This window comes from Colletes latitarsis, chromosome 1 (genome assembly GCF_051014445.1).
Source record: "Colletes latitarsis isolate SP2378_abdomen chromosome 1, iyColLati1, whole genome shotgun sequence".
Classification (NCBI taxonomy): Eukaryota; Metazoa; Arthropoda; class Insecta; order Hymenoptera; family Colletidae; genus Colletes; species Colletes latitarsis.
Genome location: NC_135134.1, coordinates 38980602 through 39002576, shown reverse-complemented (window position 1 = coordinate 39002576; position 21975 = coordinate 38980602). Strand labels below are relative to the sequence as shown.

Genomic DNA, 21975 nt, shown 5'->3' with positions numbered 1-21975 from the left:
GATTAAGATTATTTCAGAATATCAAGATTATTAAGGTACCTAAAAATGTACCTCATCGACAAATACACCGCAAATCCTTTATTTTTTATTTTAAATTATAATACATCAGACTGTTTCGTGATGCTGGTGCACGTACTACCAGTGTTATACTTGAGGCATTCTATACGTCGCAACTCTACAAACAAACGTGATCAGTGACTATACGCAACGCTACATCAAAAGTAAACGCGAGGAATATAACCGATCGCAAATCTAAAAGTAATCAAAACCGGTTCATTATAATTACAACGCGATAATATCTACATTTCTAATGCAATTACTAATGCAATACGAAATTAGTTCGTGTACGCAACACTACCCTGAAAGAAAACGCGAAAAATTTTCATCGTTCACAACTGTAAAGTTATCTACAAAACTAATTATTTGCAAAGATAACTAGACAAGCAACGCGAAAGTATTCATCGTTCGCAACGCTAAAAGTAATCACGATAAATTCAAATTATGTGCAACGCTATTTTTAAAACAACCGCGATCATTTGCGTTCCGCAACACTAACGCAAACCACGATCTGCCCCAAAATACTGGCTGTTGATCTGAAAAACTACAAGTACTACAACTACAGGCGATAACAGTGACATAATAGGAACATGGAATAACTCTCCATCCTCATCCGAAGATGAAGATGAAGAACCATTTGTTGCAGCCCACTCTTGCGACAGTTTGTCAGGGCCTCTTCGACTCCCGAGAGTCTCTTCTTTCTTCGGCGGTCCTGCCAGAGTCTGAAACTTAAACTTACGCTCGAGATTCCGTGCAATACACAGTCCTCCAACGATTCTACGAATCGTTATCGGAACAGGTGTGGAGAAACTCGAACGGGACGAGCGTTTCGGGGATCCTACCGCGAACGAACACGACCGCGAAGAGCGACTGTAGAGCCGCGCGATTCCAAGAACCGAAAGTAAAACCAAAACAAACGGTACAATCCGTTTGGATCGGCTAACGTTTCGATTCTCCAAATCGAACTACAGGTACAGGACTTGTGACAATTCTGCCCTGACTCTACCTATTTTCTATAGCTCGTTAATAAGGTTGCGAGTGATACCGACATGGTAATGGGGTTCTAGAAGTGAGGTTCTAGGCACTTGTCCCACAGACGAGGTATACGAGTAGACTTTACATCAGAATTTTTTTCTCGAACATGAGTACGATTTCGGGGATATGTCTATTAACCAAAAATTATTGTAATTGACCCTTGCAACTGAAAATAATTTTTTTAGAACGATTTGAAAAAATTTTTTTTCGCCGAAAAATTTCTACCCCTGGTCTGCTGTCTGATAATACTGGGTTGCCTTTTTTATTAATCCACACACTGCAGCTGTCTCCCCATCAGTACTAATTTAGTGAATAGTTTTCCAACTGACCACCATCCACGAGAAGAGGATGCTAAAATCATCTCCGAATTTTCAGGTCGGTATGGCAGTCAGATTGGGCCATGAAAGTCCATAAGTTGTAAAGTCTACTCGTATACTTCATGTGTGGTACACACGAAGTTTATACATCACTGTTTGGGACTGCAATGCGACAGCGTAATGCATAGCTCAAGTTTCTTATTGAAACCGTGACGATTGTCTTTTTCAAACCCTCTCATAATTTAATCTCCCAGAAAATTAAGTGGAAACTAACGGATGGGGTAATAACGAATACAAAGCCCAAGAAGCGTCAACTCTTTCATAATTGTATTTATTTAAGGCTAATATACAGTAACTTCTAAGACATAATCATCTCCTAGATGAACATAGATTTCTCGATTAGTAAATTGCATGATGTTCAATTCAACCAATTATCGCGGTTAATATTCGTACCTCTGTACCTCGTGATAATACGTTAACTGCCTATGTGGTGAAGCCGTTTTACGCATAATTATTCTCGTCGTACTTACAAACGTTTTAAGTAGTCATCTTTTTTTTTTCGTCTGTGATCGATTCATGGACAAACGATAAGCGACTCGGAGAAAAAGGGAGGGTTGAGGACATCGGAGTCGTATCGTTTAAATTTTATTTTGAGCAAGGAAGCCTCGAGTTCGATTCGTTGGTTAAATTGCCTGTAAATATTGCGCGAATCAAATAGATCTCAACTTTATTTCGAAATGATCGTTCCAACTATGACTTTTTGATGTTTTAAAAAACAAAAACTAAAGTATATTCGATTAGGCCAGTGAAGAGAACGTCATCATTTTTTCAACGATACATCCGCTGCATTTCATCTTTAAACCCTTGCCTCACGATTTATTTTCGAGCAGACTATTTAATTGGTCGCAACATTATTATAAACATTATTTATTTTCCAATCTGTTCCCAAACATATTAAATACTTTAACCCTTAACTGGTAGCATGGGATATTTTCATTAAATTTATCTATAATTAATATCGTGCTCTATTATTTCGTGCAACCAACTGAACAAAGACAATAATAACAATAATATATTTTATTTACGGGCCAGATTCCCCTTGTATACAAACAATACAGTATAAACAAACGAAACGACTGAGGAAAAATCTACAAAGATTACTTCAGTTGTAATAATAATGCTCTATTGTCTAAACTACACAAAAAGATCATTGCTTTTTATTTTTATGCTAGTTCCGTTTCGATACCATTTAAGGGTTAAATATTTTATCGAGTCAAAAATCGAGTTTGGATAAGTCGTTTCACTGAAGGGGTTAAGCGTTTAAGAACGAAAGACTAATAAAGGAATTGAAAACTTCTAAGTAAACTCGACGATGAAGAGTAAAGCAATAAAATTTCATCGTAGTCGTAAACGGTTCTCGAGATCGTATCTTGCTCCCGAAATACACGCGGCTGGTAAAAATCGTATAATTGAACCACCAACCGTAAGAAGTACTATGGGAAACAATTTTTAAAAACGAACGACTATTAGAGGTTCACTAAACTCTTTCGAAAGAGGCTAAAAATTGTGAGGTAGTGAAGTCCATGTATTGAATAACGGTGCAGGTTGTAGCTTGGATCTAAATTACAATCGAATCCATAAAAAAGGGCTTGCAAGGTGAGATTGTCTAAAGGAACGTAGTCAACGCCGGGAATCATCGAACGACAGCAACGATTACTCGCAATAGTTCTACGTCCACCGTCGATGACCAATAATAAAAGTACATGCTAACAATCACTCTTTTTCTCCCTCACTTTCTCTCTATCGGGTTTCTTTCTCGTATTTGTTTATCTGCCATGTATTTATAAGTAATGTTTCACATACATATATGTATATATTATATACAGGGTGTGTCTGAACGAGTACTGCAACCGCGCAGACGACGATTCTAGTTTTAAAAATAAACTGGAAAAAAAGGAATAACATTTTTCCATTCAACGCTTTGAAGACTTGAACAGAGTCGGGCAAATTTTATTCTCGAAAAACGAATGAAAATGTTTGATTCGATCGTAAACCAGCTTTTGCACACGACTTATCGGTTCAACGAAATGTACGTAGAAATCAGGTTACGGGTCGATCGAAAATTCGTATTCGTTATTCCCGTGGATAAACTTTGTAAACTTGGTGGTATGAATTTTCAAAGTTGGTTTAATCGAAGAAATGTTATTCTATTTCTGGTTATTTTTGCAGGTATAATAATGGCCGTCTGCCAGGTTGCATCACCTGTCCAGATACACCCTGTATATGTGTATTTATGTATGTATATATGCATAGTTTAATCTTACATCGACAATTCGTAATAATTTATGTACATATACACTTATATACGTAGATACACATGTTTACCCGCTGATATCGCGAACAGTGTCCTCCGCATCGTCTCTCCGGGACCGATCTTCTCAGCCTAGGGTCAACTACGAGGAATACGCACGGAGACTCGCGGTTTAGTCAAGATCGATGCCTTAATCTATATTTAGATATCGAAATAAACATTCCAGAGGCTGTTATCCAGCTCCCTATCGGTCTACGGTGTTCGTCATAATCGTGACGAATCGGAACAGAGCAGAAATGACGGATACTGACCCTAACAAGAGCTACGCGGGATTCGCGAATAGCAACGTTTGAACGCGTTAACTGCGGGGAAAAAAGGAACTAGCGTTGCGCCCCGTTTTCGTCAAGAAAGGAAAACACAGAGGCGAATTAAACAGCTCAATCGTTAAAAGAACGCGGCAGCAGTTAACCCGTCAACCGTTCCGTTCGCCGATCGAACATTCCTTCCATCGTCGACTTGTTTCCCTTCTACCACGTACGATCAAAGAGAAACCTAATTAGTTTAGTTGCAGAATGAATTGGATTACGGTTTCACGTGGACTTGCGTGCAGCCCCCGGCGTTTTTCACCGGAGTTTCCCTTCGTCTGCCTTCGTTTTACGGGCAAGTTTTCCTTTTTTTTTTTTTTTGTTACTCGCTTAAGATTAAATGGAAAATTCGTATTGCGGTACGGTACGGAGAGGCTCCCTTTACATCACGCTGTGGATTTCTTTCAGGTTGCCGACTAGCGCTGCACCGGCGGTCTGGGGGCCGCTCGCACCGCCTGCAGCGCCTCCTGGTGCAGCGGCCGGAGCGGCGGCGGCTGGAGCAGCTGGTATCTGAGCTGGTATGCCCGGTGGATAAGCGTAAGGTGGCGGTGGTGGTGTCGATTCTGGCATGAATTTCGCTGTAAAAGCAAAGTACAGAAATTAGTCGAGCGAATGTTTCACAATATTTCGTAATTGGTGCACTCCGATGGGAAACGACTCTGCAGGAAACGATATTAGGCCGTCTCCATACGCAATGTCGTCTCTTACATCTTTGTTTTATCCTGCACCACACAGGAAGAATATAAATGGCGGTGCAAACAGTCTCTCTGGGGAATGGAAGCTTTTCTTCTACTTTCTGTAGTTTTTGATACTTCTGAATAACTATCATATTGAATGTGTTGAATACTAGTAATGGACCCCATGAACTCTTCTTTAATACTATAACAACACTAAATTAATATACAGAGTGCTTGACTCAATCGGGAAAAGCTGTATCTCTGAAACAGTTAGAGGATGATACACAAACTGAACTGTAATTTTATTCATTTTTATGCATCTGAAAGGTGTAACATCTTTTTTTTAAATGGAACCGTATGGTTTTGATTGCACTATTTGATGCAGATTTTTAATCTCTGCAAAAAAGTATACTTATGTCCCAAACCTAATAGTTTAAGGGTTATATTAAAGTTTATTAAATCTTTAAAATGTAATGCACTTTACAGATGTTATGGGATATTCACAGTCGAAATATTTTTTCATTCCTTTCTGTACATTAGTTAACACTTTTGTATGTCTGTTTTTGTAATCTTTGATACTTCTGAACAACTATGATAGTAGTAATGGAAGTCATGAACTCTTCTTGAATACTATAATAATGTTTGACTGATTTTGCCAGAACACGACATTACTTATGGGATGACCTAATTCATTGAAATGTAGAGTAACATTTTCTTTCAGAAGCTTTTGTTTTTAAGAAAATCTTTTGTTTCTGGAGAACGAAAACACGTACTGTTTAGAGCTGGAAAGATGATTACAACAGGGGTAAGAGGGGTATCCCGTATGCTCCATCCTATCCCCACGTTCGATGTACTTTTATATTATAAACACTGATTCAGTAATTATGAGATGCTTGCACCACGATATTACAAGAAGATAGATATAACAGGAGTCAGAAAATTCTATGTATCTCATCTTTCCAGCTGTGTACAAGATTGCAGGAAATATGCAGTAACTCGAGGAATAATAAAGATTATTATACGAAAATTATACTATGTTGTCTTGAAAAATGAGTAATCGCTCGAGAAAAATTTAAAAATCGCCTAAAATCGACATCCCCAAATGGGAGTAGCCCCTTAAATTGAAAGGAAAGTGGAACAAAAGAGGAGTTATGTATCTGTCTGTTCATTGGCGATCGATGTCACGCGTACAGAATAAAAGGAATCAGCGACTATCAATGTGTTCTTCTCAAAGCTATAGTCGCGTCGAAACACGTGAAACTGTTTTGGTCGATACTGGAGTGTAAGAAGAGAAAAATATTTGTTAAAAAAAAAAATGATCAAAAAAATGAACATTCGGTGTTCTTACCTCCTACTGGACTTAAAGAGATACTAGGTTCTAAAAGGATCCTCTTCTCTGTAGGTGTAAAGGAGCATTTTTTAGGTCAAGGAGATCGACCGTGCGTTCGATACTTTTCTGACCAAGACCGTGATCAAGATGCAAATCCCTTCGCTGACTTCGCTCTGTGATTTTGTCACTTGACAATTAATCGAATGGTCAAAGAAAATGATGGAACAAAATTGAACATCGAAAAACTTAATACGCTATTGGGCAAAATTATAAGTTCAGCTCATTTTTTGGCGTTTATGATTAAAACTGTTCATCCGTTTGCAAGATTACATAAAAATAATAGTACCAAATCAATGTCTGTATTACTTACATGTAAATTATTCCGACTATTTAGAAAAATTTTGTTTTCTGGTTGGACAAATGTATATAAGTTCACCTATAGAAAACAATTCAAAATGTTTCAGAGTACGAAGACACAATACAGCACTTCCGCGTTAAATCACATTTATGGAAAGGGAACAACGTTCTTTGTGTTTTGTCGAACGTAGAAAGAGAGAGAGAGAGCGAAAGACGAAGATGGACTGAAACAGCTAAAAATAAAAACAATTTTGCCATTTTCGTTAGCATTAATCGCTTCACTGATTCCAAGGTTGATTCTCCTAGCAGGGGGGATAAAATTTTTACATATAACGCGATATGCTTTCGCGCATTTATAGTGGGAATGAGTCCATAAACCTCGAAAGTGCAGTTGCATGTTTTCAGGCGAAATAGACACGAGCATTTGGGTTCGATTCAACTATCAGGTGAAGAATAGAAATTTGAAAGCATGATATTTCAGTGTCTTCCATTTTGTTAACGACACCCCATATACACGTGTATTTAATTTTTAATCGTTGTCCACGGAATTCACCGCGGGTCATATCGTTAAATTATTCCTGCGCTATTATTATTGTTCTTATCCTATTATCATTATCATTATTATTGTTGTTATTATTATTACTATTATTATTATTATTATTAACATGTATACATAACATCTGTAGATAATTCTTCAAGCCTTAAAACGAACCTATATAAGTGCTCAGAGCGAGCCTCGAAACGTCTCTCATCTTTTGTTTTCTCGTTTTTCATATTATTTTTATTTCCCGTTTTCTTGTTCCTCGCTACGGCGGTTCCCACTTTCAAGTAACGATGTCCGGACCGCGGTATTCGCTTAGAAGCAGAGTAGGTGGCGATTTTTACCTCAAGACCTAGATTAACCCCCGGGGGCCAATTTGACCTATTTGCTTATTTTAAAATTTTGGTGTTTGATAAATAACGAACAGAGTTAACAAACACGACGATGCGAAGTTTGATTCACAAAACTTATTCTGGATCGCGAGACGAAGTTTAGATTCGAGTCAAAATGGCCGCCGTTCAAGGGTTATCACGTTGACTGCCATAGTGGTCACTGGTGACCGGCACGATAAAGATTATTGCATGAAAATTATATTGTGTTATCTCCAAAATTTCTAGGCTCTTGCTGTATCATTATACAATAATTCTGTATTTTAAAAATCTAAAAACATCTCAATTCGACGTTTGAACAAAGGTTGAGGACGTTTCCAACTATGAAAAATTAACTTGGCAGTCAATGTGTTGATAAAGATCGCTCTGGCGAGTCAATTATATTGGTCACACGCACTACGTGAACAGAAACAGCGTGATAATTCCATTATTTTATTCAGAGTGAAATTGTCACTTGAAAGCGACGAGTACCGTCCTTCGATTCCTCGTTTTATCGCGCAATTTGCTCGGAAACGCCGTATCTTTGACGAAAGCAGGTCTGTCGCTACGTCCTTCGATTCTCTATTTACTATTTTATTTTTTCCCGATCGACGGAGAAGGACACGAACGCGAAATAATAAATTATAGTTCCGAATACCGGTATATTTCGAGGTATCGGTATCATACCGGTATTTATATACGTATTTTACTATTTTCGTAGCTGTATTATGCCAGCAAAGCTATAACGAGACCGATATATTACCGAAAACTGAAATAAATACCAGTATTATTTCGGTATTCCGATCGTGGAAATTGTCAGTCTGAATTGTCTTGTCACCGATCTTGAAGATCGATCTTTGTATGTTTTCACATTCCCATAATAAGTCTGTAATCCTATTATAGTATTCGATAAATTAAATGTGAAACTTTGATTTTGAAATTACAGCAATTACAATAAGAAAACAGCACCGAGTTTAGGTGAAAACATATTTTGAGAATTGCAATGAAACCGAAAAAATTACCGGTAAATGTAGGTAAAATACCGGTACTTCAAGTACCAGTATCCCTGGTCAAAATACTGATATATATACCGTTACAATAGCGGTATTACTATGGTAAATACAGACCCCAAACATTGAATAATAAATAAAAATAAAAATGTAATTGATTGGCTTGCAAATTAAACGACGATCTTCCTAGTTTGAGTCCACCGTTCAGAAATATTATCACACGGTATTCACAACACAATACCGTAAAAATCAGACCCGACACAGTTTATTTCCCAGGTTCAGAAATCGATAATATTTACGTTTCACGTTTCTATAACCATATTCTTCGTATCTATGAAAATTTCAATTCGTGATGCCTGTTTCTTAACGGTATTCATCGGTATTATACCGAAATACGTCGGTGTAAGATCGATTTGTATGGCATCCTACCGGTATTCGTAACATTCGGTTTCTTCGAGGGTAACAAAACGACTATCTAAAAATACCGGTATTTCGAGTACCAGTATGAGTCCCTGGTCAAAATACCGAAATATATATCGTTACGATACCGGTATTATTATGGTAAATACAGACCCCAAACATTGAATAACAAATAAAAATAAAAATGTAATCGATTGGCTTGCAAATTAAACGACGATCTTTCTAGTTTGAGTCCACCGTTCAGAAATATTATCACACGGTATTTACAACACAATACCGTAAAAATCAGACCCGACACAGTTTATTTCCCAGGTTCAGAAATCGATAACATTTACGTTTTACGTTTCTATAACTGTACTCTTCGTATCTTTAAAATTTCAATTCGTGATGCCTGTTTCTTAACGGTATTCATCGGTATTATACCGAAATACGTCTATGTCGATGTAGCATCGATTCGAATGGCATCGTACCGGTATTCGTAACATTCGGTTTCTTCGAGGGTAACAAAACGACTATCTAAAAATACCGGTATTTTGACGGTATTCGTGATACCGATTCCACCTATGTTTCGACGTTAGATCGGCCGGTGAACAGCGAGGTGTTCTCGAAAATCGTGAGCGGAAAATGAAAATATGGCCAGCATTCGTCCATTCGCGAAACGTTGAGAAATATTCGATCGCGATCGACCGGAAACCTGGAACCGGAGTCGAAGCTGCGAAAAGAACCATGATCGTCGCGTTCTTCGATGTATCCACCCCGTGTAGGACGAAACCATCTCCAAATATATTTTCTTTGAACATCGAAGATCCTCTCCAAGCTGTTTCTCGACAATCGATGAACGATGGACAACGTATATCTTTTCTTTATTTCCACAGTTTTTCTAAATCTTCCTTCGATCAGACTCTATTTTTCTAACACCTCGTTCCCGTCGTTGGTCGATACTTTTTATTCGAATGCTTTCTCTTAACTCTCGTCGTCCCTTTCTCCTTTCTCCTTTCCGCTTTTGCTGATTGCTGCGGTCGTTTATTTCTTGTTGTCGTTTCTTTATTTTTAATATTTTTTTATTTTTTGTTTTCTTATCGGGGGTGACTTAATTTTACTCACGTGCTCAATTTTGCGAGTAGCTGCCGCCGGTGACTCCCGCTGAAAAGAACAACAGCCGATTTTTGTTTCCATGTGCGTTATCCGACCGACTTATGTTCGTCCATTTTCCGATTCGTTTGATTTCAGATTCTTTGGCAACTTTTGGAGCTCCCGGGTACTTTTTGGTACTCTTTGCATGCATCGATCGCGATCTACCGTCTTCGTGGACGAAAATTGAACCTCGTATTTGGATACGACGGAGTCAATTCGAAATACAACCTGAATTTTTTCACAGAAAATCAATAATAAATGTCAATGGAATTGTGAGTCGTAAAAATTGCCGTACGTTTTGATTTACAAAGGAAACAGCTTCTTGTTGGAAAAATGAATAAGTAATTAGGGATACGACAAAAGAAGCACTGTAATTTGAGAAAATAAGAGGAAAATGAAACTTCTGTTCTCATCGATAACTGTTTTAACTACTCGAAATAAATTTCGGTCATTTATATTAATTATTTGTAACGAAAAGCATTTTAAATCAATCAATATTTATTATCCAACGATTTTTATAAGTCGAATTGATGGCTTCGTCCACGAGACTCGAATCTGATAATCTAATTACGGAATTCTCTACGCAATCCCACGTTTTATTCTAAACAATTTGCATGCAACGGTGACAATTAACTACTCCACACAAAGTTCACCATTCTGTTTGTACACTGATCGTTCAACGGCGAGGACGAGAATTTCCTTCGATATTTAATTCCACGCTATCGAGGCTCGTCCCCCGCAAAATGGCGTTTCCTTTCTTTATCAACGATCACTGTAGCTTGTCAGAAGCCTCGATGAAAGCATTTTCCATCGAACGGTTCAACGAACGAGTAAGCCATGCGTTGCTACGTTTTCCAATACCGACACAAACTCTATTCATCGTCGAACATGAAACATAAAATTCGTCATGCTACCATAAAATCGTTGCAAGCAGAAATTCATGCGCAGGCGTGAAGATCGTCCCAGAATTGTCTCGTTGGAAACGATATTCGCTCGGTATATTATATAATGTTATATGTATTATAATTGTATACTCTGAAACGGTGTTCGAGTTCGAGGAATCGGGATCGACAGTTGGAGAGAGAAAAGAGAAGTTCCATGCTGTATCGAATATGCAGAAATCTGAATCCTTTACTGCGCGCAGATATTGATCTCTTCGATTTACTATCTTCTAAATTTCCGTCGATATTCATGTAAGTTCCGATCAGAGACGTTCAATTCTGCGCGCAGATGAAAATAGTAAAAAAATAAAGATTACAAATTGCGTGCCAGGGAGAGATCATAATCCTCGATCTTGACAGAAGAGATGTAATGACTAGAGACGAAGAACTTAAAATGACTCAATGACTTAAACGATCAAAGAGATGAAATAAATAAATTACATTAAAATCAATGTCAATAATGTATTTAATTAATTTGGAATTTCAAAATTAGTTTTCATTGTTTGATAAATGTCAGAATTTTACTGATAATATAAAATAAAGAAAATCTGAACATTAATTCTAATCACTTCTTTGGATATTTATTTCTTTTAATATGATTCTGTTTATTAAATAGAAATAAACATAAAAGAATTTATAAAAATAGATAAATAAAAGGAAAATAAATACCTATGACAAGAAATAAGTACCCTATAACAGGGTCCCTGGTTATGAATGATTCCAGGACTTTAATCGAGGTAAGAGCCTGAGGTTTGAAGAATGACTTAACTGTAGAAATATAGTATGATAGAATAAAGTTGAAAAAAATTGTGGTACCAAGTGCAGCAGTTTAAAGTTGTAGCTTACCGTACCGAAGAGAACAGTGGGGGGAACAAAAAGCTTATTAGAAACCTTTCGTTTATTTTATTTGTTGTTACTGTTGTTATTGATGTTGTACTTGTTGTTCATACTGTTGTTCGTAGGAGCGAGATATAGTACTTGTTAATTTGTCGTTGTGGTGTTGTCCATTTTGTGTTTTCATTTCTCGGTGGTTGTTTGAACGTTATTTTTCATTTTTCTGTCTCCGTTCGCTGTTCGCTTTCTCTAGTTTTATAGTTTTTCATTTCGTTCGTGTCGACGGTTCTCTCGTTTCCCGGACTTTCGTGACCACCAAAAAATTGAAAATCACTGACTGGGACCAACTTCGGGAAGGAAGACAGGGTAATACCACCAAAAAGTACAGACAGACACATAACAGTTAATTACGAGGCGAGGTAAGTGGTTGTGTGCTGTTTTTTTTTGTTTTTTCTTTGGCTGTCGTCGCGTCCCGAATTTGATTTTCTCGTTGAAACGCACTCGATCGTTCCAAAAAAAGGCCGCGTTTTCCATCGAGAAACTTTTACGCTTCTCTTATCGCCAACATCTACAATTTTATCTGTTTTTGTTCTTTAAATCCCTTAAATTCCTGTCGCAACGGAATTAAAGAATTAACACTGATAAGGCTTTGATAAAGCAGTTTAAATGCCAGTATTTCGACGAAGGACTCGAGCTTTCGATTGTCGATCAATAGAAATGCAGCTTTCTGTTTAAGAAAACAAAGTTGACCTTCAAATAACCTCGAAGTTCTGTATTTGATATTTTTGAATCATCGTTTTTGAGATATTTAGGTATAAAGCTTTCAAACGAACACTCTGTATATATGACAAGATAGACTGCAAGTAAATAATAATAATAAAGTTTGTTTTACATTATGTTTCAACATTTAAATCCATGCTACAGATTCTAGATTCAAATTTCAAGACGAAACGATCAAATAAAATAAATGTTACTCGTTTGTATAACGTTTGTAATAAAATGGTTTCGAAGTGTACAAATGTTGATGTAATAAGGATAGTGTGAGATCTTTAGGTCACCGATTTATTTAAAACTTCGTATATTAGTAGATTTCAAAGCCCACTGTACGGAAATATACCATTTTCTATTCTTGTTAAGTACTAAGTTTCTATTTTAAAAGAAAATTATTGAGTTTCTATCGATTTAACGTATCTCGAAGGTCTATTTTATGTACCTAATTATTTCGTATTCAGTATCCTAAATTGCGAACAACTGGTAGTATAAAATATTCAGTCGGACCGTAGGGGGAGTATTCCCTTTAATTGTATTTTTAAAATTGTTATTTACAATCTAATATCCTGCAAAAGATCGTTAAACTCTTCCCTTAATTGCTACGCGATCTAATTTCGATACAAGTCAGCAATGAAAGGTCAAATTGGTAACCCAAAGGTCTTGCACTCTCTTTTCAAGATGGCGTTTCACGGTCGAAACGAACCAAGTCCCATAAAAGAACCCTTCCATATGGAAATTTCTATTAAATCGACGATTCTGGACATTTATACTCTTTCTCGTGGCAAAGCCTGTAGAATGTTTGTGGTGTTGCTCTGATCTCGACATCCAGTTCGTGGGTTGTCGAGGATCCATGAAGCACCGAGGCGTTTGCAGTTTTTCATTTTTCTTCTTAGCATTTGCATCTTAATTGCAACTTTGGAGTATTGAATCGGTGATTCATGAATATACTACGATCCAAGAAGCACGCGGGGTTCTTGGGGGTGGGGTAGAATAGAATACAGATAGCGACAGATAGACCAGCAGATACCTATTACAGGCAGACAAAATGTATATAACATCGACGGTAAGCGTCAATTTTGTAAGGATTTTTCACGACAACAAATCTTCCCTTTGTTTGTCGATGCTGGATTTCGTTCTTGGACAGCTTAACGACGGACTATTTGTTGGAAACAAAGTTCTTTGATGAGTAAAAGACTCACAATGAAATTGTCGACGAAAGTCAGTGTCGATGAAAACATTGTCGTTATATAAATATTTTTGGCGAAATCGTGTTAGTAAAACAATTATTTTAGTGGTATCACTTTTAATTCGATAGCCAAGCAAGTACATATGTGATCTTTTCAGTAGAGTTTGAATTCTCTTACCATAATCATGAATAAGCTAGTGTCAAAATCGTAGAACTCTCGAGACAAACAGCTAATTTTATATAAAACTGAAACTATAACGATCTCCTAATTCATCGTGTACAAAGTTTCTGAATGAAAAGCTTCCTCGTCGTTGTTCGAGCCATAAAAGAAAGTACTCCGAAGACTTACTTGACCCAAGTGCAGTAATTGTTTGTAAGGATGTTTTCTCTTGGGTCTTTCTTCCTGATAGAATCTATTATTTGATCAACTCTCCCAGGAAGGAGACCCTTTGTTAATAATGGATATTGATTGTAGTTCCATAACGCCTGTAGTTCCTACAAAAGTATTCCAACGAAAAAAACCTAAAATAAACACGTAACCAAGGGACCATTTATGTTAACATGGGTGTGCATTGACAAGTATCGAAATCACGGAAATTCAAGTACGTTTTCAAGATGTTATCACCTAGTTATCTTGTTAAAAGCGATACCTCTCATATTGATTGGGTTTGTACCTCGTCTCTAGAATGCTCGAAAAACATTATTACAAATCTTTAAAATTGTAAAGTCGGTGTGAAGATAATATGTATATCGAGGAAGCAATAAGTACAAAATCTTTTATTTTAGTTAGAGTCTACTTTGGAAAGTAGCGACAATTATCGAGTCCTATTTCCGTCGTTGAGAGTCCAGTGGAAAGGGAAGCTGGCCGGTGAAAAAATTCCTACGAAATTGCAAACACTTGCATGGGGCACGCCTTCAAAACGTCGGGTAGAGATTTTGAAGGGCTCAGGGCTACGGAATCTGGTGATACAAAACAACGAGAACGGAGATATATATGTACGGACCTATGTACATGCCCGTACACAGGTAGGTACAGAGACGTCCTACGTGAGAAAAGAGGTTGAGGACCGTAAGAGAGGGGGAAATAGAAATAGAAAAACAGAGACAAAGAGAAGTACAACAGTAATACGCAATGTCGCAGTTTTGTTGCTTTCTACCTTCAGACTCACTCACACACAAATCTCTTCCACCAACCAGCGCGTCTACATGAATTTCGCTAGACGGGAAAAGAGAAACACATAGAGTTCACACGTTAAATGGTCAACAGTGAGAAATGTCGCGGGCACGTTTAAGTCCTGTGTAAAGCAGCCATTTTTCTTTTCTCGCGGATTCAAGAAATATTCTTTGGCGTGAACAAAACTACTCGGTTTAGCAGAATATTAGAAGTGGAAGCACGGTTTTTTAATTAGTCTCAAATTTTTCGTTTCGACTAAGATGGTTATTAATACGACGAAAGTATCTCGAACACGCTGGAGAGATTCCTCCGGGATCCTCCGAGGAATTTCTCCAACAACGTACAAGCTTATTTGGCGAGACTTCGTTCGGGACATCTGGCGTCCCTCAACGTCGTGCAAATACAACTTTTCCGGCCACAGGGATCTCTTCTCAGCGCGGAAACATAGATTGACAGAGATAGTAGCCGTGAACGACCGATTCGGTCTACAGTCTGATTTGGAATCAGACCTGTGTGTTTTTCGAAAGTTTTTAAATTAATTTTCACAGTTATTTGAAAAATTATTTCGTAATAACGCCATATTTTCAATTTGACCTCCGCCATTTTGTAAGTTGAAGTAATAAAGATGCTGGGATTATCTCATTATACTCATTATACTTCCCTTAGAAAACATACTTAACAAAATAAATTATTTCCCAAACAGCTTTGAAAATAAATTTGAAAATAGAAAATTTCTCAAAACGCTCAGGCCTGATTCATAGTCCCAGATTTTTAACAAAATTATTTAAATATATTATAATGTTTGGTACATATCAGATTTTTAGATCTTTCTGTAAATGTTTAGAAACATTAAACTTGGACGAATTAGTCGTTCAAAATGGCGGCGAGGTACACTGACCAGATGACACGTAACATTTAGACAACGGCGCGGCGGTGTCGTTAGCTTTTTCAAAATGCATCTATGCGTATGGTTACTTACCGATAATAATGGCCAATATGATGAGTACGATGACGCCCATGATGATCATCATCTACGAACAAAGTCGAACGAAATTATCAATATTGGATAAGCGAAAGAATATAGGGAGTACTGCAACTTTATTTAAAATATTAAAACAGAGATACTAAAGGACCTATCTAATTCTAGTTAAAAACATTTTACTGTAATGAGCAGACTGGAGATCTTTATACAAATTCATATTTTTATTAATAGAATTAATGAAATTGGAGCTGTATAGAGGGTTGTCTCAACTACTAAATATAATAATCCGTATCTTACTTTAAGTATTCTTTATATTTTTGCATATTAAATGCATTCTGTAGTTTTCTGAAAATTTAAATTTCCCCTAAGTGCATAAGTATCCAGTCTAGTAATGAGTCCTCCGCTGGTCCCTGACATAAACCCTTGCCTCGATTCTCGAGAGTTCCATCTCCGGAACTTAGAAAAAATTATCATCAATATGTGTTCCAATTATTATTGAGTTCCTCCTAAATAAATATTTAGCAACAACATTTAAGCATTTAAAAAGACTATATATGTCAATATTCTTGAAAAAGAAATAATTTATCAAATGCAATAAATAAGAGAATTGAATTCAAAAGTAACAAAAGTACTTCATCTAATGCTACTAGAAAAAAACAATTGATTGTCTAACACTGTTAAGTGCATGAATATGTATAATATAGATACAAAACAAGTAATAATTTCATTATAGAAATATTCACGATGTTTGAAATTCTTATAATGTCCCATTCATGACAGTGCTTCCTACAGAGTGAGTCCACTCAACATGACGCATTCAAGAAACAAACTAAAAGCACGCTTTTAAAGCTGTATAACTATTGATCGAGACATTTATGCTTATAACAAATACTTTACAAGTTATATTGCATCGACTCGTTGCATGACTGATCCCGTAGAAAAGACAGATTTTCAACGAGATGTTTTTAATAATAATAAAATTACCTTCAGATTTTGTAACCAGAACTTCCTCTTCAGTTTTCCTGCCTGTTGTTCAAACTGTGACGCACCTTGTTGAAGCGCGTCTACAAAAGAAAATCCCAAATGAAGAGTTCGAATGTCGCAATTATTACATAATCAAATCGATTCAAACTCGTAAGGCGATCGTATTAAAAAACAAAATGGTCGATTAAAAGTGGGGATCAAAAAAACGTTATCTTAACAAGTTTTACGAAGAAATTAAACATTTTGAAATTTCTTTCACGATTGCAATTAATAATTTATCGTTACACAATAGATCATCAACATTTTTAAAGAAACTACATATTTTTTTGTTTGTAGAAGTTATGAATTTTGTCTAGAACACTCGTAACCTTAGAAATAAAAGATGACGCGTGCCAGCATTTTATTCGTGAGTATTGTTTGGATTGGCTTGCTTCAGACTTTTTTTTATTAATCTCACCTGCTCGATCGTCGAGTTCGGAGAGCTTTTGATCACGCTCGAGGACCTTTTCAACATTCGTTTTCATGATGTCGACGACCTCATCGACCTGTGCTTGTGTTGCTTGCAGTCGCTTCTGCGAGGCAATCTGCTGAGGCGTCCTGGGACCCCCGACGATTTCGCCGGAACCTGCACCGGTGCCTGCAGCCGCATCCGGTGCTAGACCGCCCTCGGTGGCCCTGCGAACACGACAAATCATCCACGATAAATAAATTCTGCGTTGCAATTAGTAACCTTCAAATTGGGTAACAAATCACTTGAAACTCTCGACATTTTCCATTATCTATCAGAAATAAATTGCGGTTTCCCGTTAAGTCAAAATATCTATTTAAATCGAAGCAGTCGTATTTTACTAAATCTAAACGCAAGTCTCATTAAGATATCATTGAGCATCCAAAAGTTGCGAGTTTATTTTCATTTTCACCGAATTGCAATTTAAAGAAAAATGACGATGTCAACATAGATTTTCTTTCAAATAAATCTGGCTGTCATTAATTACTTTCGTTTTATAGGAACGAGTTTCCAACGAGTCGAAGTTTTGTGACGTTCGACGAAAACCAGGAAGAAAGTCGATGGAAATCGAAAGGTTAAGAGGCGTTTCGTGGTATTTGATTCGACCTGACCGGAGATATTTCATACGTAAATAAGACTGACCTTTTGCAAGGAAAACGACTGTTTCTCGAACGACCATGATATTAGTCTAATTATCATGGGAGTATTGTGTTCCATTTCTCGTTCCATTAAAATGTTAACGTTCTTTCATGTGTGATTTCCTTGTTGAGCAATATTTGTCACGTTATCGAATTACAAGCAAGAATATTTTGATCGTTATTTGCAATGGTGACTTCGATTCTGATCGGTAAAATACTATTTCTGGAGATACCAGGTACGATGGCGGATTGAAACGCGGTCGAAGAGAGTAGCGGGTTTTATTTTTGGCAACCGATCGAACAATTGTGTGGCAACAGCTGATCGATTTGGTATTCAAATACCGCTCGCATATTAACAGAATTTCGAACATTTGTATTACTCGTGTCTCGTGTATTCCGGATATCTTTCGAATTGCATCGGGTTGTGTAATAAGTGTTCCCATTTCCTTAACAAGAGCACTACTTTCAATTTTATATACATCGCGGAACATAATTATAAGTCTCATTTTTGGCGTTTTCTATGATTTACGATTATTTATTCTTCATTTGCAAGATTACATAAAAATACATGAAAAATAACATATATTGTTTATCGTGTGTATTAAGTTATTATGATCATTTAAAAGAGTGTTGATTTCCAATTGAACGAAAGTATAAATAAACATAGAAAACAATTTGTTTAATATAGAATTGTAGTACAGGAAAATTTTCAAGAAGTTAAAGAAGTTACAAATGCGTGCTAAGATGTAGTAACTGTAGAAGGACGATCATATTTGATTATAAATTACTTAGAATCCTTATAGAACCGATATTTATACAAAAGTATAAATAAATATAGAAAACAACTTGTTTAATATAAAGTTAAAGTACAGAATAATTTTCGAGAAGTTAAAGAAGTTACGAATGCGTGCTAAGATTTAGTGACTATAGAAGGACGGCCATTTTACTTTATTTGATTCCAAATCATTTATAACTCTTATATAATTAAACCTATTTATTGTTAATACGATATATTTATTACATAATAAATAAAAGATAACGGAAAAGAAAATAATTCATAATTTAGACGTTTAGTAAATAACTTATATTTATAAAAATGTATGGTTAATTCAAGCCCTGAGGAAAAGTATCCAGTAGATACCAGGCATAATGTACGATTGTCTGATGTCATCGGATATAATCTACTTGCACCCGGTCGTCGAGATAGTCATCAGAAAGCACAACTTTTCGTTTTATCGTCAAAGCCATAGAACATTGCTGCAAATGTGGTCGACATTGATTATCTAAATATAGAAACAGCGAGTAGAACGTACGGTTCGCCGTGTGTCGCAATTGATTGCCACCAGTACACGTCTCTTCGTAATTAAAGATCCAAAAATATACAGTAAGAAGCAAAACTGAACACACGTACGAAATTTTAATGCAAATAATATTTCATCCAACGTTTCTCCATATAAAATAAAAAGAAAATACTTAGTGAGCAATGCCTCAGCTTTAAAAAAAAATGATGGGGTTATTATTATTATTATACAAATTATTTTCGTGGAATTAATTTTGCATTACAGTTCTGAGAATCGACAGTCGTAAACACAAATTTTGCCACAACTGTTGCTTCTCATAATTATAGTAGAACTATACCACAAGTGTGCCGTAGTTTCTTCGTCAATAACAAAGTTAAGAATGGCAAATACGGAAACGATATTATTTCATGGACTCGATGGAAAAGTGAGAATGACAAAATCTTCAATTTGAAAAGATTAAGTAAATTTTAAGTTTTTCAACAGGTATAATAATAAAATGAATAAATAAATAGTAAGGTTCCTCCATACATATGGGATCGCCCTAAATTATTATCAGAAGAAAACTGACAAAGTATATTAGAGTTGCAAGTTGCATTAAAGTCATCAATGGCTGAAAAATTAATAGAAAGGGACGAAAGAAAATTCCTAACGATGGATGACTCAAAAAGCATCGAAGACAGTTAATTTCCATGAGTTGAAAAGAAAAAGGAACCTGTTCTTTCAAAAAAAAGCAAATTTGGTCAGATAAATATAAAATTAATCAATTTTCATCGAACAGCCATTTCTGGATTTGGAAAAAAGACGAATCTCTTCTATTGAGTTGTACAAAGTAAAAAATTAAATTCATCGATGTTTCACTTATAGTGAGGGGGTGTATTATAGCGTATGATGTAGGTTTATTATACATAATCAATAGAGTAGATTATCAACTTAAATTCCTCAAAATTGTAGTAGCATTGTTCAAACAATACTACAATACTTCTATTAAAAAATATAAAAGAAATAAATATTTCTTCAGTATTTTTATTAATCAAATACAAAATAACTATTGAAATCGAACTTTTATAACAGAATAAAAGTTAACTTCAAACAAAAGTTAAAAGTTTACTAAATAATATATAAAAGTTTACAATTAAATTCAAGCCCCGCTTCCTATTTATAAAAATGTCCTTTTCGTGTAGGAAAAACGAAACAAAAATAAAAAAAATTGTTCTTATCATAATTTTGTCGCATTAAAAATTCAATACATATTAAATTAAAATTAGATTTTGAAATACCTATTTTTAACGTGTTTGTTTTACCCTAAAAATGCTTTCTTACGAATTTTGTTATAGGTCGTATGATATTCGTCTATTACAAAAGAGGGTCTCTCCTCGAGGAAGGTTGGGAAACACTGTAGTAGGGAGTAAAAGCTTAGAACACTTCGTGAATTATACTGAATCGTTTCTAACGAGCGGACGTCCAAAGAGTCGATCGTCGATGAAATAAAATTTGCAAATCGTCAAGCAATTTGTTCGCCCATATCGGACACAGTTCGATCGCGAAAGAGGGGCATGGCGAAGTCCCAGAATTCAATGACCTCAATTTCACTGTCCGAAGAAAACTGTCTCCGCTGGTCCGCTTTAAGCTTTGCTGCATTTTATTGGAAATTCTGGCGTGTGTTACTGACTGGCCGTGCAACGGCATCGATTGGCGACAAAGACCTAGGAAATTGCGTTTTAAAATCCACTTCACCAAGGCTCGATATTTTCAGGGAACCGATTGATTAACGACATCGCCGGGATTTCGATCGAAATTTAAATCGACCGTACGATTTCATATCAAAAAAGGGGGAAAAATTGGCAAACAAACATTGCAAAATCCCAAGGACTATTTTGCAAACTGACAATCCCATATTTCCGTCTATGTTTCGCTTTATTGCATTTTTCCCAGCTGTGCGCGAACTGTGCTCTTTATTATACTATTGCTTTTTCCTTGCGAGTTCATTATTCACCCTCGGTCGTACAAACATTTCTCCTGAACTAAATTCACACTGTCACAAAAATCTCTGCGCAAAATTCGAAATCATTTCCCTTCCCAGTGTCACACACGTTCGATGCGAATCCGTATTCCACCGTGGATGCAGGTACCAATTTGAAACAAAAAAGAAACGTTCGAAAAACCGACGAAGACTACCGGTCGAATAGTACGAAATTTGTTTAAAGGGTGTCGGAGACGATTCGTCGTGGCTAGGAGTTGCATCAGCGGAAAGCGGGACAATTCGATATAGATTCGTTCTTAGGTGATCACCAGTCTCGGTAGGTTCCATTTCTCGAAAAACACTTTTCGCGGACGTGGAATGGATTCGTAGATTTACTCACATGTTGTTGGTCGGTCGCTGCTGGTTTCCTGAACTAGAGCTATCCGCTGGCCTGGCAACTCCGTCAGATGACCGCGTACTTTTCACGAACGACTGTCAGCGACTAGACGGCCTCAGTATTGATAAAATTTCCAGCGGTACCGTCGCGATATTGCCGCCGCTCCAGCGATATCTCGATCGACCTCGAGCCTCTTGAACCGCGTCACGAGTCTTCTCGAACCCGTCCTTTTCTCTCGATTCTCTTTTTCCAATTAAATTGGACAGTCCTAGAACATCGCAAAACTTTTCGTTATGCGAGATTTCTGCTGACGAATTTCGTTGCAATAAGTATTCTTCCGTTACCGTTCGCGATGCAGTAATCGATGTATCGAAATC

At 36.5% G+C, this 21975-nt stretch overlaps 1 protein-coding gene across 1 annotated transcript; it reads right to left on the bottom strand.

The window, feature by feature from the left end:
* Positions 1 to 1724: 1724 nt before the first annotated feature.
* Positions 1725 to 21947, bottom strand: Nsyb (neuronal Synaptobrevin). The gene is made up of 5 exons (XM_076772959.1): positions 21602 to 21947; positions 17252 to 17469; positions 16795 to 16874; positions 15808 to 15859; positions 1725 to 4663 (listed from the first exon to the last, which is right to left on the bottom strand). Coding segments are annotated over exons 1-5 (549 nt in total). The 5' UTR covers positions 21604 to 21947; the 3' UTR covers positions 1725 to 4466.
* Between the last annotated feature and the right edge of the window lie 28 nt (positions 21948 to 21975).